This window comes from Engraulis encrasicolus, chromosome 19, assembly GCF_034702125.1.
Source record: "Engraulis encrasicolus isolate BLACKSEA-1 chromosome 19, IST_EnEncr_1.0, whole genome shotgun sequence".
Classification (NCBI taxonomy): domain Eukaryota; kingdom Metazoa; phylum Chordata; class Actinopteri; order Clupeiformes; family Engraulidae; genus Engraulis; species Engraulis encrasicolus.
This window is the reverse complement of record NC_085875.1, coordinates 36,093,848-36,109,615: the sequence shown is the minus strand read 5'-3', so window position 1 is coordinate 36,109,615 and position 15,768 is coordinate 36,093,848. Positions and strand designations below refer to the sequence as shown.

The 15,768-nt window shown below is 41.7% G+C and overlaps 2 protein-coding genes across 3 annotated transcripts in view; one reads left to right on the top strand and one right to left on the bottom strand.

Moving 5' to 3' along the window:
• Nucleotides 1-197: 197 nt before the first annotated feature.
• On the top strand, nt 198-10,894 carry slc18b1 (solute carrier family 18 member B1). The gene is made up of 14 exons (XM_063224186.1): nt 198-280; nt 488-624; nt 1,079-1,174; nt 1,257-1,330; nt 1,851-1,998; nt 4,034-4,190; nt 5,363-5,499; nt 5,919-6,020; nt 6,723-6,814; nt 7,961-8,056; nt 8,420-8,494; nt 8,738-8,831; nt 8,950-8,996; nt 10,424-10,894. Exons 1-14 carry the CDS (start codon nt 250-252, stop codon nt 10,509-10,511), a joined length of 1,374 nt encoding a protein of 457 aa, XP_063080256.1. The 5' UTR covers nt 198-249; the 3' UTR covers nt 10,512-10,894.
• A 343-nt stretch (nt 10,895-11,237) lies between these two features.
• Nucleotides 11,238-15,768, bottom strand: part of ahi1 (Abelson helper integration site 1) — a 28,367-nt gene continuing 23,836 nt past the window's right edge. For both annotated transcript variants that reach the window (XM_063184262.1, XM_063184263.1), the window contains exons 25-28: nt 14,903-15,065; nt 14,062-14,153; nt 12,998-13,077; nt 11,238-12,820 (exon numbers count right to left, since the gene is read on the bottom strand). In XM_063184262.1, the coding sequence (XP_063040332.1) occupies nt 12,649-12,820; nt 12,998-13,077; nt 14,062-14,153; nt 14,903-15,065 (507 nt within the window). In that variant the 3' untranslated portion in view covers nt 11,238-12,648. The remainder of the gene's footprint in view (nt 12,821-12,997; nt 13,078-14,061; nt 14,154-14,902; nt 15,066-15,768) is intronic.

Below are 15,768 nucleotides of genomic sequence, written 5' to 3'. Positions count from 1 at the left end.
AAAATAATTTTTGCCAGGGGCATTTCATTCCTACAAGTCCCTGTGCGCATCATGTTTATTTTTTAACTAGTTGTGTGTCGAGTTGTGACTTTGACACGCCTACTTCTGCAACCGGGAACTAATCCCTTCGCTCTCTTATGAACTACCAATGAGCATTTATGCCACTCTGCCCAGAATGACCGCTGGAAGTGCCCGTTTCACGCACAGAGCAAAATCTTTTCGACTGATGACCTTGCCGATTTGAGAAATATGGATCAGGACTCGGAGAATATATTTACAGGTTGGTGAAAATGTGGCATGTGATTTTAAATCACAGGTTGTAGTTAGTTACAAGAAGATAGTAGATAGTATTCATGTAACATATGTAAATAATAGTGACATGCCTACTCTATATGACAACAATGATTACGCTGACTTGTAAAATGAAGTGGTGATGTACTTTACGCAGGTAAGGAAAAAGGACTGTCAACTGTTTTTGCTTTGACAGGCGGTGATGCGAAAGAAGAGCCAGAACTCCCCCAGAGGCTGTCCCGTCAACAAGTTCTAACCATGATAGCGATGTCATCTATAAACTTCAGTTCTATGATAAGCTACTCTGTTTTGGCTCCGTTTTTTCCCAATGAGGTATGCGCACTCAAGATTTACGCATTTGAAATTCAACGCTTGGTGACAAGTTGCACGACTAGATAGCCAAACCTGGATAGGCCTACAATACCATAATGGACAGATGTGCCATAAAACACTAACCTGTCCCACATGTAAAAATACTGCCACTCTCAGTTACTTCATTTCCTTCGTCTGTCTCCTGACACTTCATCTGTCTCTTGCTCTAATCATTGAGCGCGTAATTGCCTATATTTGCGCGAGATGCGTGTGTGTGTCCGAATAGAAGCTCCATGCATGCAACTTCCAGTTCCCAGAGATCTTGGAAAACCAGTTGTCTGACACAATTATCAAGATGTTCTGTAACTATGCAATAATTCATAGAAGATAAAGATCACCTAGAATACCTGAGTAGCTGTGCTGGTTGGACCTTGCTCTAAGCAAAACAACAGCTGTCTACTTTATTTCTTTCAAGGCAAAGAAGAAAGAGGTGACTCAAACTGTGATTGGGCTCATATTTGGATGGTACGCCTTATGTGTGCTGATGGGATCATTGCTATTGGGTAAATATGTAAGTTCATCTTCATTAAATGTCTCAGGTTTTATAGACTCAGCACTTTACTCGCTGTAACAGATGGTTCTGACATTCACAGATTGTTCAGATCGGGGCAAAGAGGATGATCATTATGGGAATTTTTGTTTCATCTGTGTGCACTATTCTCTTTGGGTAAGTTCAGCTGTGCATACAGATTCACCTCAAGAGGGTGTTATTTCTGTACCTCAAAGTCAAATTATCTTGTGATCCATAAAAACTAATTATAATGCAGTTATAATATATTTTTTGAAATGGCTCCTTTCAACCCTTAATCTTAAATTGAAATAAATAAAGGAGTAAATATATATATATATATATATATATATATATATATATATATATATATATATATATATATATATATATATATATATAAAATATAGGACATTGTACTACTATCTAGACAAGCACAAACCCAACAAATGGGCACCACAAATGAACGTGGGAAGAGGGATTCTCCATGTATGTGTATCGGTCATAAGGGTCACTGTCTATGACACTCAACAAAAGTTGTATGCTTGTCTTATGACCAACTGCATGCCAAGCATGCTCTAATAATAATTAATTAATTGTGTGTTTGGGTTGGGGGCTGCTGCTTTGCCGCCACAACACTGGATATTAACTGCTGCATCTGTCTGTGTCTGTGTTGTAGCCTGCTGGACAGAGCCCAGGCTGGGACGCAGTTCATCGTTCTCTGCTTCGTCATTCGCTCTGTGAATGCAGTTGGGTTCGCCGCTGCCATGACTGCATCATTTGCCATCTTGGCCAAAGTATTCCCCAACAATATAGCCACTGTCCTGGTGAGTTCAGGACGGCTCCACACAGGACATCAAGAATTCCTGCTAGATATTATAGGCTATACCCAAAGCCAAGAGGGATTTGTTTTCCATTTTAGCCGAGGGGTTAAAAAAAAGAAAAGAAAAAGTTTGGAAAAGATAAATTAAACTGATACTGATAGCCAGTAACTGAAATTGATGCTTTTAAAAGACATTTTTGGGTCTTTTAGACTTTATTAGTGACAGGACAGTTTCAGAGAGAGACAGGAAATGTGGTAACACTTCCAAATAAGGGGCCATAATTAACAGTAAAGTAGCTATAACCTAATACTTAAGTAAGGGTTAATAATCATTACTTAACGCCATATTAGACACATATTGATTGTTATTAATGCATATGTTGAGCATTAGTAAGCAGTTACTTAACTATTAGATAACAATAGCATATTATTATTTAATTAATAGATAATTAAGGGCACAGTTAATAGTTAAGTAGCTATCAGGTCATACTTAACTAAGGACCAAAATTAATACTTACTTAATACAAAAAATGGCATAACTAATGGATAAATAATACATAAATATTGGGAGTTGGGACCCTTATAATAGAGTTGGCTGAGGATAACTAATGGTTAATTAATGGATAGATATTGGTGTTTGGGACCCTTATATTAGAGTTGGCTGCGGATAACTAATGGTTAATTAATCCATAGATATTGGTGTTTGGGACCCTTATAATAGAGTTGGCTGCGCATACCTAATAGTTAAAGGGACAGTTTGGTCAATTGCAACATGCAGTTGTAAGGCTCACACTACCCTGGACTTGTCAGTGCCTGAGATTTTTTTTTCTTCTTCTTCAGCCGTTTCCGAGATCCTGGTCATTGTAATGGGGGCAGCTCTTTGTTTACATTTCAAAAAAACATTTTTATTTATTCCCAAAAACATCCAAAAGGTTATAAAACATCAGCAGACAACTAGCAAACAGCAGTACCTTTTGGGAAAATATTTGGAGTTGGCCTATGTTTCATTTTTTAAAAATGTAAACAAACGCTGCCCCCATTAGAATTGCTCATATCTCGGAAAGGGCTGAGCCGAAAAATGTGGCATCACCGGGTACTGACAAGTCAAGGGTAGCGGGAGCAATACAACAGCATATTGAAATTGACTGAACTGGTCCTTTAAGTAATTAGTCTACTGTGACATCTAGCGTTCACTCGTTCAAATCACTGTAATAATGGCAACAGGAGCCATCATATAGCAAGGATTGGACGTACACTTGTCAATGATGGTGGGGTGATGAGATGTAATTTGTTCATATACCACTTATTAGTTCTAATGGTAAAAACCCTACAATAAATGCAGAACATTATGAAAAGTAATAGTAAAAGTGAAACTAAACCATTCCTTTGTGATAATTAAGTTAATGTCTGAAAATATTAGCTCCAAGAAGTGCAGTGCATGATGGGTACTCAATCTACAGACAATATTTCGGTATTATTTATTCATTATTTATGCCTTACTTTTGTATTAAGTAAGTGTTAATTTTGGTCCTTAGTTAAGTATGACTTAATAGCTACTTAACTATTACTGTACCCTTACTTATCTATTAGTTAAATAATTTTTATGCTATGAACTTTTAACACAAGGTAATAGTAATCGTATAGTTAAGTAACTGCTTGCTAATGTTTGACATATGCATTAATAACAATTAATATGTGTCTAATGCTATGTTAAGTAATGATTATTAACCCTTACTAAAGTATTAGGTTATAGCTACTTTGCTGTTAATTATGGCCCCTTATTTGGAAGTGTTACCGGAAATGTTAGGGAGAAAGACACAGGTAAGGGTCTACAAAGGACTCTGGTCGGATTCGAACCCGGGTCAGCCGCATAGTAGATGAGTCAGTGCCCTACCGTTAAGCCACGGTAAGGCCCTTAAGTTAGGAAAGAGTTGTAGCTCTCGCAGGCTAATTGCGCATAGGGCTGACATTTTCAATTAATGAGAAAAATAGATATGTCACATGGAGCGCTAATCTTGCTAATCTTTCTAATTTTCAAGGGTTGCATGGAAATATTCACTGGTCTGGGTCTCATTCTGGGCCCACCCATTGGAGGATGGCTCTATCAGGCTTTTGGATACGAAGTCCCATTCATTGTTCTGGGTGGGCTACTCTTCATGATGGTTCCATTCAACATCTGGATCTTGCCCAGCCAAGGTATGGCTGCACACTTCTTGTTGCTGGAAAATGAGTCCTCCTAATGTAGCAGTTGACCAGCATGCCAGTCAACTTTACAGGAGTTGCCTCAAGTTTTCCTTTCGCTACCCTTAAGGTTTTATGATACAATATTTTGTATATTGTATTTTTGTATATTTTTTATGTATTGGGCAGTCATGGGTAAGTGGTTAGGGCGTCAGACTTGTAGCCCAAAGGTTGCCGGTTTGACTCCCGACCTGCCAGATTCGTGGGGGGAGTAATTAACCAGTGCTCTCCCCCATCTTCCTCCATGACTGAGGTACCCTGAGCAGGGTACTGTCCCACGGCACTGCTCCCTTGGGGCGCCATAGGGGGCTTCCCCTTTGCACGGGTGAGGCTAAATGCAATTTCGTATGGTGCAGTGTGCAGTGTTCACTTGTGTGCTGTGGAGTGCTGTGTCACAATGACAATGGGAGTTGGAGTTTCCTAGTTGGGCTTTCTTCTTCTTTCTTTGACTGTCATTTCATTACAAAGTAAAATGCCAACTTAAACAGTAACCAAAAATTCTCAGATCAGTATTGCAACATGTACAAATTTCAACTTTCAATTATTACATTTCGGCACAAACTGAATGAAAACAGAGCTGCACAATTCTGAACGTCCCCTTTAACCATAAGCAACCAAGCTCAAACCAGTGATTACTGGTACTGGTCACAACACAGTCACTCACCAATGTTAAGTACTCAGTTGTTATTTATTACTTCATTACTTTACTGTTATTGGTCCACTGTTACTTGTCCTGTCTTGCACTTTGATGTCAGTCTGTATATGTCAGTCCAGTGTAGGGTATGTATGTCCTGGCATGACATAGAGAGAGAAACGTAATTTCAATTTCCTTGTATGACTTGTGCATATATAACGGAGGCCAACTAGCAGAGTTCGGCGTGGAACGTTAGTAAACCTCCCTCCCGAAGCCCCAATACAATGCAGTAGCGTTGGGCTATCAGACTGGCCCTTAAGCTCAGTGCACTCGTACTGTGACTCCCATTGCCGAATTGATTTAGTCGACGAGGTGGCAGGTTTGCGCCCCGAGGGGGACGAGCTGTGCAGGAACACCTCCGTCACACATATGAAGAAAGTGAAGAAAAAAGCTGGCTTGACTTGACTTGGTCACTGGTCTCTCACACTCTCAGATGCCGTTCCAACCAGGGACTCCTTCCTCAGGCTGTGCACCATTGTGAAGATCCCCATCATCTGCTTTGTGGTCCTCACCCTCAGCTCTGGGCTCGGCTTCCTAGATGCAACTCTGTCCATATTTGCAATTGAAAAGGTCAGAGAAACACTATTTTTTACACAACCTGCAAGTGCGGGAGTTTTGAAGGTCTTGACATGTGACATGTGTGTGACATGTGCTTGTGAAAAATGGTGACGTGCCTTTTCATCACGTGTGAAATGCAGGTGTCTACATTAGGTCAGGGGTGTTGTTCAGGGGCGTTAAGTGTGACTGAGTCACCAGGGCCCCATGTACAGTATGTGTATATAGGGGGCCCACACACAGTCAGATTTATGAAGATATATGGCTGGGGGGGTCCATTGGTGCTGCTTGTACTTAGGGCCCAAAATTCGCTGCTATGCCCCTGCAGTAGGTTTTGTATTTTTAGCACGTGTGTGAAATAGTGACGTGTGTGTGTGTGTGTGTGTGTGTGTGTGTGTGTGTGTGTGTGTGTGTGTGTGTGTGTGTGTGTGTAGCTTTCCCTATCTCCAGGCTCAGTGGGGCTTCTGATGATCGGTCTGTCTCTACCTTATGGCGCAGCCTCTCCTATCTTCGGCCTGTTCAGTGACAAACACCCGGTAACTATAGTAACTACGTATATAGTAACTATAGTAACTCTAACTGGACCGCCTACTCAGCAGCACGTGACGTCACTGCTCTTAGAATAGTATGTTGCAAATGCATAATGTCAGATGATAGAAAATCTTTCGTTTTTGGGTCTTTCATTTCAAGGTTTAGCTGTAGTTGGAAAGTGAAGTGTAAAACGCTTGACACACAGGAGAAGAAAGGACTAAAAGAGATCCTGAACAATTCACAACACTAACTATAACTGCTGGATATTTTTGGCAGTTAATCTTAGTTTCACAGCTATTGTCATTCTTGGACCATTTCAATTGTTTATAGCAGTTAAGTATTATACATGTTTTTTGATGTTATTTATAAAAACAGTCTTGTGAGTAGGGGCAAGACACTGGCAGCCAACCACGTGAGCTAATTTTTTGACCGACAGCGGTTTCCAACAATCAGAGCTTGAGTTGTGCCTAGCCAGGGTCGCGCAGCCAGGGGGAAACAACATTTTAGAACCCATGTATACCCAACCCAAGCATTGTTTATTTTTTTAAACCACAAAACCACACACAAGGAATTGTAAACAGTTTGAAATTAGTGCAGGACCAAATACAGTTTGTACTAGTGTTCCATACTGAAAATAATGTGTGACTGGCATTAAGGGCAGAGGTGGAAGAGCAGTGCTTAGTTAATTACAACATGCTTTGTTACAGTATGCACGGAAGTGGATGATGGTGATTGGAGGAATGTCAACAGCACTAGGGTTCTGTCTCCTCGGACCAATTCCAGTCATTGGCGTGAATAAGTAAGTCTGAGTGCCAATGTCAGCTGTCATACATTCAACTTTCTCCTTTCAATCTACTGTACCATTGTCTGAAAGAGTGCACTTTACAACACATATACACTTTTTTCAGCATTACATTACATTATACTTAGCTGACGCTTGTATCCAAAGTGATTTACACTTCTTTTTAGGTTCAGGGTATTGGTTGCAGGCCCTGGAGCAATGTGGGATTAGGTGCCTTGCTCAAGGGCACTTCAGCCATGGATGTAGGTGCTGTTGGTAAGGGTGGGATTTGAACCGGCAACCCTCTGATCTAAAGGCCAGCACTCTAACCACTGAGCCATGGCAGCCCCTTAGGAACCCTTACTGTAGCACTCTTAGGATCCTTTCTGTACTAGTTACGCAACGTGTTTCTAGTTCATTTATGATTGGCTTGCTTAGCTTAGTGTGTGTGTGTGTTTGTGTGCGTGCGCGTGTGAGGACATGACAGCCTTCTTGACAGGCTTCTTGACAGCCTCCAGAGCTGGTGTGAGAATGTGTATGTGTGGATGTGTATTTGACAGCACTTTGAGTCAACTATATAGTTTTGATAATGTGCTACATAAATGTATTTTGATTGATTGATTTCATTAAAAGCAGCGAAGAGTGGACAACTCACACACCAATAGCCGATACAATAAATTGTTTATTGCATTGCATTGATAAAAGTACTACCCACACGTGCAGAGCAATTACACCTTCCAGAACACTCTCGGTGTAAAACCCGGGGTCAGGTGACAGAAAACATTCTGCACGTGTGGGTAGCAATCATTTTCGGTGTTATCAATGTAATGCCATGAATAGTTTATTGCATCAGCTATTGGTATGCGAGTTCCACTCCTTTACTGCTTTGGATTGCCACTTTAGAACTAACGCACGCACCCACTAGGACTGGAGTTGCTGGTATGAAACCTGCTCTTGTAGCGAAGCTCTTTTTTTTGGTATTTTTTAAATTTATTTGATAGGACAGTGTGAGAGGTGGACAGGAAGCAAATTGGGAGAGAGACGGGGAGGGGTCGGGAAAGGACCCGGGCCGGGAATCAAACCCGGGTCAGCCGCATGGCAGACGAGTGCCCCACGGCAGGGCCTTGTAGTGAAGCTCTAACCAATATGTCTCTATGTCAACAGTCACCTCTGGCTGACAGTACTGATGCTGGTGGTCATAGGCTTATCCCTTTGCGTGACTGCCATCCCCACCTTTGCAGAGATGCTAGTATGTGCACAGTAAGTATGACTTCATCCCAGAGTTAATGAATAAATAAATAAATAAATAAATAAATAATAAAAAAAAAAATCTAATAGCATTTGTGTCTGGCCATTTTGAAACGAGGCTCAAATTGTCCCAAAATATCCTTTCTACGCTTTCCAATAATGTCCTACACATGGAAATCCATATTTTGTGGCCATTTGAAATTTAAGTGTGCAAAAAATGAAAGTAAAACATCTTTGGTGATTTATGAGGATTCATCCTGAGTGGCTTGAAGCTGGCTTCTCTATGCAGAGGCACATTGTGCTGACTGTGATAATGTTCAGATTAAAGCAGATATACCGTATGCACCATCAACTTCTCTTGTGCTTTTGCTTCAGTGAGAATGGCTTTGAAGAGGGACTGAGTACTCTGGGACTAGTCTCCGGTCTGTTCTCTGCCGTCTGGTCATGTGGGTAAGTCTTTTTTTTTAAGACGTGATATCCTCCATCTTAACTTAACTCACACCTGGACTACCGTGGACTTCCTGGTTTGGGAAAAATCCAGATATAAAATTCCAGAAATATCAGCAATATTAGAATTTGATAAGGTCACAATTTTCTGAAATAAGTTGAAAGTAAACATGATTTGCATGTCATATGGTATTCATTTCTGTGTGTGCGTGTGTGTGTGTGTGTGTGCGCGCACGTGTACCGCAGAATGTTTGTGGGACCAACAATTGGCAGCTACATCACACAGAGATCTAATTTCGAGTATGCCTCAGCTTGTCAAGGTGGACTTGCCTTCCTGGCGGTAAGTAAGTTCCAGCCTCAGGTCACTCCCCATCACATGTTCTCATCACAAGAAGAAATGCAATGCACGGGCCTCAACGTAGTTAACTAAGCACCACGCTTTAACTCTCTATGTACAGGCAGCCCTTCAAGGCTTGTACTCCGTCTACGAGGTCCATAGAAAAAGGTACGTTCGGCGTTCCCTCTACAACTCACATGATCAATTAGCTGCCTGATGCATACAGCCAGAGGTTCGCGGTCACACCACACCACTACCTCATGTGACCTAGTTAGGGTGGCCAATTAAGGTAATGCTTTAGATTATGCATAATAAAGACATGACTGCATTCGTCAGAGAGCAGATGTAGGCCTACCACAGAAGCAAGTATCTAAAAAATGTATCTACATCAGATTAATGAATAGTCAGGAATTACCCGCTGTGAATGTGGTCACTGACAACTGTAGAAATGTACCTGAAGGGAAAGTGTCTAAAATTTAGTCATTGAAAAATTGCCCTGTGCATCAAGATCAATGTCGACTAGACAGGAATTACACACTGTGAATGTGGTCACTGACAGAAAACATGTACCTGAAAGTAAGTATCTAGAACTTAATAAATTTTGCCCTCATCAGATTAATGAATAGTCGGGAATTACACGCTGTGAATGTGGTCACTGACAACTGTAGACATGTACCTGAAGGGAAAGTGTCTAAAATTTAGTCATTGAAAAATTGCCCTCTGCATCAAGATCAATGTCGACTAGACAGGAATTACACACTGTGAATGTACTGTAGAGGTAGCCAGGCCATGCCCTCCTAGTGATGCAACACCTTCTGCGTTGCTTCCACTCCGGCCAAGAGCAAGGCAAATATCGTTTCTGATCTCCCGAAAAATCGGGAACTAAACCCAACCACCCACCCACCTGACACCAGTCAACTACTAGCAAACCTAGGGAGGCAGGTCAACCATGTCGTTGGGGAAACGTTAACTGGTATGCTCTTGGTCAGACCAAGTCTTGAAGAGCTTTGAAAGTCAAAGATAATCAGGCTACTGTAGAGGACTCCTGCGACTATTTTCAAGGGGCATGCCTAGAGACGGTGGGAAAGAGCGAGGCCAGGGGCTCACTGTAAACATGTCATCTAATTGGAGCTCAGCAAAAAACGGCCTAAATCAATCTAATCATTGGAAATGTCTTTACTCACGTGTGGTCAAGGCCAAGCTTATTGCCAATTACAAGACCACAAGGTTGGACGTTTCTTACTGCAGGAGAGTAGAGCGAAATTGAGAATACAGCGAAATTGGTTAATTCTGTACCATATACTGCAGGGGCGCTGCCAGAAATGCTGGGTCGCATGAAAGATTCGAATTATGGGCCCCCTTAAGGGCCCTTCTCAGTGCTTGGGCCCCCTTAAGGGCCCCTATCAGTGCTTGGGCCCTTAGAATCTGTACCACTTTCCCCCCCCTAGCGGCCCCCATGGGAGTGGTTAGGCCTGGAGTTACCTCCTGTAACAAATGAGCATCATACCATTGCACTAAATAAAGTAGATGGTATAGTAGTCATTTTGCACACAGTTAATTTATTAAAACTAATCCACCTTTTCCTCGCTTTTCAGGTCCATCCAGGCCAACGGTATTTTGACTGGCCATGGAGGACTTCCCGATGACCGAACACCTCTCCTATCTTCCCCTAACCCCTCATGAGAAACTCTGAATTGCCTTCTATACATAGGTTTTCTATTTTTGTTTTCCCCTGGCTGCGCGACCCTGGCTGCGTACAACTCAACCTCTGATTGTTGGAAACCAAAAAATGTGCTCACATGGTTGGCTGCCAGTATCTTGCCCCTCCTCACAACACCATGTTTATAAACAAAACAAAAACATATACCAGGGAGGTTCTGTTTGTGGAGTTCCCTGGTGCCTTTAGGAGTAGCGGAGCTACTTGTGTAAACTTTGTACCTATGTAAACCCTTTGACAGAGTGACACTATTAAATGACAAATGCTCTACATTGATATGCAGCTAACATAAATAATAGTGTTTACTACCTACTGTAAATTTAATTATATTTTTAAAAAATGTTTGTATCTGAGAAAAAGCTGTTAATAAAACGGATTACATATTACTTTCTTTACAGGTTTGCTTCTATATAACATTGTATTATATTATTATTAGCTTTTTAATGTTGGCTGAATGAAGTCGTTCTTAATTGTGTATTGATAAATACATTTAACTTGTATTTGTTGATATGGAAAATTGTGACAGAGGTGTAGTGTACCAGTGAACACAAAGCCCGATTTTTCGCCTTTTAGAGTCACGTAACACTATGAATGTGAATGAGTATGAATAGCTTACACTTACACACCATGTTAACAGGCGTACATATAATTTAAAATCCTGATAATAATGGAAGAAACAAGACAACAAGACATTTGTTTTCAATGTTTTAGTACAAATTCTGTTATTTGAATAATTACCATAAACTACAGACGTTCTGTGCATGTTCAACACAAACATGGCTTCAGAATGACATGTATTCTCATATAAACATTATGCACACTTACAAAATACAGACTATATTTAAAAAAACATGTATTCAGAGAAGCAAATCTCTTGGCAACACTACTCATAGAAATGTCAAGTACAAAAATACATCAGATTTAAAGTTGGCCCAAACATACATCACAAATACACACTCATAGCCATATAACCTCTGGACTCTGCCCTTAAAGGTGCACTGTGTAATATTTTTAGTAGTTCATTTCCAGAATTCACGCTGTCCCATTCACTGATGTTACCTTTTTAACAAATACTTACTACCACCATTAAATTTAAAGTTGGAAAATTGCATTTTACATACATTGAAAGGGGGGGATCTTCTCCATGCTCCGCCATTTTGAATTTCCAGAAATAGGCATTTTTAGCTGCGAAACTTAGTCCTTTGGTTATACTAGTAAATTGTTTTAGTATTTATTAATATTCATTAATATTCATATCAATTTGGCAATAGGCAGCACAGTTTCAATGAGCAGCAATTCCTGCTCTGGCCACAATCTTACACAGTGCACCTATAAGATTTGAGGTCAGAGATGCCCTTCCCTCCTGATGTGTGCTGATGAGGATCACCAGGCATCAGCTGAACAGCACTGCCACTAGCTGACACATTGCCCACATGCTCACTTACCACTACAGGGGTGGATTCCAAAATGCGGACTTCTGTCACTTGCCTGCTTGTGACCACATGATGATGTCACTGACGACAGAAAATTAATTAAATATCTTTCAAAAGCACAATTCTAATGTAATTTTCTCATTTGCAATTGGATGGTGAATGAAAAACGGTCCCCAAAATGTGTTGTGGCTAGGCTGACAGCTGGGAAACTTTATTGTTTTCTCCATGGAGGCGGGTCCAGGAGGCAGGGCGAGGCCACAAACACAAGTGGAGGGCGGGAGTGTGCATATTGGAATGCACCCTAGGTATTAGTGTTGCTTTAGAAATCATAGTACCATTACTGCTACTCCTGCAAGACTTCTAAATATTACTCATCTTCCCTTCATCACTCAACTGGCCAGCAGATTTGCAAATGAAGATTATATGACATAATAATAATAAAATAACTATTGTATACAGAAAACTGATACATAACAGCATGTACTCACTGACTACAAGCTTTAATTCTTCAGCATACAACTGTGCTAAATGTGATGTAGAGAGAATATTAAAATGTGCTGCCTAAAAGCTTTAATTCTTGAAATGCTTAGTGTTGTCCTGAGAGGAAGGATAGCTTGTGGACACTCTATACTGCATCAGAGGAGTCCTCCTCGTGGGTCACCTGACCTGGTTACGGTCCCGGCTCGGTGGAGTAACGGTCCGACTCTAACGTGTCGCTGGTCCTGCCCAGCTGTGGGAGGGGCCTCCTGGTGCGACTTCCTGAGCGAGGGCCCTCCGAGTCGGAGGAGGCCGCCATCGTCTCACGCCTCTTCACCTTCTTCTTCACCTTCTTGCTCACCGTTCTGATAAGGACAAGTTGACATTTTCATGAATACACATGCATGCACACACACAATTAACAGACAACAAGTTTGCTACATACAGTAACCTTTTTGCTTTAATGAACTTTCATGAAAACACATTTGTTAATGTAAAGACATACTTACACATCTGAAATATGAAATAGTGAGGACTCTGACCTGCTAGAGGACTGTTCTGGCTCCGTATCCTGTTCAGACAGGATCCTCAGCTCGCCCGTACGACTAATGGCTGCCGACAACTACAATGAAGATGGACAGACACATTTACATTTACCACAAGCCTGGCCTCACTGGAATGAAGCCATATACAAATCGGAGAAAACATAGTCCCTTCCTGCAAATATAAGAATTGCTTGTTTCACTGTACAGTATACCATCATGTTGTTCACATAAATAGATATATTGGCTAATTTGATTACCCAGGCTCCGCCCTTGCAATGACGCAACACCTTCTGAAAGTCTATGAAAATCAGGCAGTAATTTGATATGGCAATCCTTGTATCAGCAGCAAATGTTTGTGGATCCAGAAATCTTGCCTACGCAGTACAATTCAGAGCTAGGGGAATATTTCAAGAACATGGTTAAGTCATAAGCCTGGCTAACTTAATCAGCATGGACCATGGCGCTAACAGTAGGGCAATCGTCTACTGCGCGGCCGACCCGGGTTCGATTCCAACTCGGGTCCTTTGCCTACCCTTCCCCGTCTCTCTCTCCCAACTCACTTCCAGACACCATCTTCACTGTCCTCTCTCATTATTTAAGACTTGAAAAGCCCCCAAAAATACTTTGAAAAAAGTTAATCGGCATGAAGTGGTAAATCTGGGTATAAGGTAACACTTCATTTTAGGGATACATCTATTAGCACTAATACATACAATGTTCCTGTATAAGTAACTTGCAAGGCATGTACAAAGCAAAATCAAACATTTGTTAGGCATGTATTCGCAAATGTCTTGTTCATGCACAATAAGGGATTTATTACCAATTAAACCTTAGTAAGCCAATAGATGTATCCCTAAAATAAAGTGTTACCGGGTATAAAAATGGGTGTCATTTAGTTAAGAGAATAAGGACTCCAGGCTCTTGTATCAGATGGACCACTACCTCAAAGTTATCTTAACCTGGATTACTACTTAGCCAGGTTCTTGGCATGCTCCCCAGGGCAGTCATCACCTCCGGACGCTGCTCCAGCACTAACCAGTGTAGTGTTAACCCCTACTTACCCTGGTCGGAGTGGCTCTCTCGGAGGGCGCCCCCTCCTGGTGCGAGGAGAGCTGTGCATCTAGGGCCTGGGACATCTCCTCATTGAAACTCTCTGAGATGAGTACAGTAGAGAGGAGAGGGAAGTAGACAAGAGAGAAGTTAGTGTTAGGGCTTTAGCTACAGAGACACACAGGGCACAGAAAAAAAGTTGCAGAGGAATATCTTTTGTTCAGAAAAATGGTCCATTAATTATGAATTAATGGGCCAGTTTTCTGAACAAAAGATACACCTTACTGCGTCAGGACAGTATTAAGACATTACGGTGCCTCCGGGCCCTACACCTTGCAGGTGGTCCCTTAATGAACAATATTTGTAACGTTTTTGTAATGTATTGCCCCCAAACTGGCTCTAAATTTTGGTGTCCATGGGCACTGTGCCACTCGGCCTTATGGATAATCCGGCCCTGACTGCATACTCTAAACTGCATTAGAGGATTTGTCTGGTGTGGTGTAGCCACTCCCAACCGCTGAATGAAATTCAAATCTGTTGTTAGAGCATACAGTCCTCAACAGCTTCCACACCCGCTATAATACCCGCACAAGTGCTGTTGTTTGACATGTGCCAAGTGACTCACTCTCGTCCAACAGTTTTTTAAAGAAGACATATTTAATAAGGTCCCACCTTTAAAGGTTTTGAACTTTTGAAAATGTATTGATGTGACCAAACTTATTTAATGTATTTATTCAATTACTTATATCATTGTTGATTTTTAATGTGAAGTGACTTTTATTACCGGTACTGGCCATAAAATAGCCACAGCTGCATAATAGGCCATAAATATAAACAAACAAACAAACTTACTCTCGTCCACTACATAGGTGGCGGGGAAGTAGCCCTGCTGCCCGCTGGCCAGCTGTCCGAACCACCAGCTGTCATTGTCTTTGTACAGCACGTTGATGACGTCACCACGCCGCACCGTCAGCTCATCTGAGCGATTTGCTGTGTAGTCGTACAGGGACACGACCTGCATGAGACACGGAGGTGAGTTATCATTGTAAAGGAAACAGTACATGTATTGAGTACGTAGTACATGTGTAGCATGCAACATATCCCTACCAATTTCCTCTGTTCCATACACTAAGGGTATCTTCACATATAGTCCACTTTTGTCATGAGCCATCTGTGAAGCTCACTGAATGAACTTCACTCTCGTTTTCTGTCTCTCTCTCTTGCTCTCTCTGCCTTCTCTCTCTCTCTCTCTCTCTCTCTCTTGCTCTCTCTGCCTTCTCTCTCTCTCTCTCTCTCTCTCTCTCTCTCTCTCGCTCTCTATCTTGCTCTCTCTTTCACTCTCTCTTTCGCTCTCTCTGCCTTGCTCTCTCTCTCTTGCTCTCTCTCTCTTTTTCTCTCTCTGCCTTGCTCTCTCTCTCTTGCTTTCTCTGTCTCTGTCTCTCTCTGTCTGCCTGCCTTGCTCTCTCTGTCTGCCTGCCTTGTTCTTATTCTCGTTTTCTCTGTCTGTCTGTCTGTCTGTCTGTCTGTCCTGTCTCTGTCTGTCGTTATGTGTGTCTGTCTATCTGGTTATCTCTGTCTACCTGATTCTCTCTACCGGTTAACTACCTTAATTACTTTCTATCATCTGCCACTCTACTCTCTGTTCTGTCTTTGCTCTGTCTGATCGTCTCGACTCATTGTCTCTCGTTAACCTCCCAGCTGTATCCTATCTCCCTCTT

Bases quoted from the DNA above. Each gene is read 5' to 3' on its own strand.
- slc18b1 (XM_063224186.1), top strand. From the start codon at position 250: ATGGATCAGGACTCGGAGAATATATTTACAG. The intron at 1,175-1,256 runs GTAAGTTCATCT...TGACATTCACAG, and splicing joins CATTGCTATTGGGTAAATAT to ATTGTTCAGATCGGGGCAAA. The intron at 5,500-5,918 runs GTCAGAGAAACA...GTGTGTGTGTAG, and splicing joins CCATATTTGCAATTGAAAAG to CTTTCCCTATCTCCAGGCTC.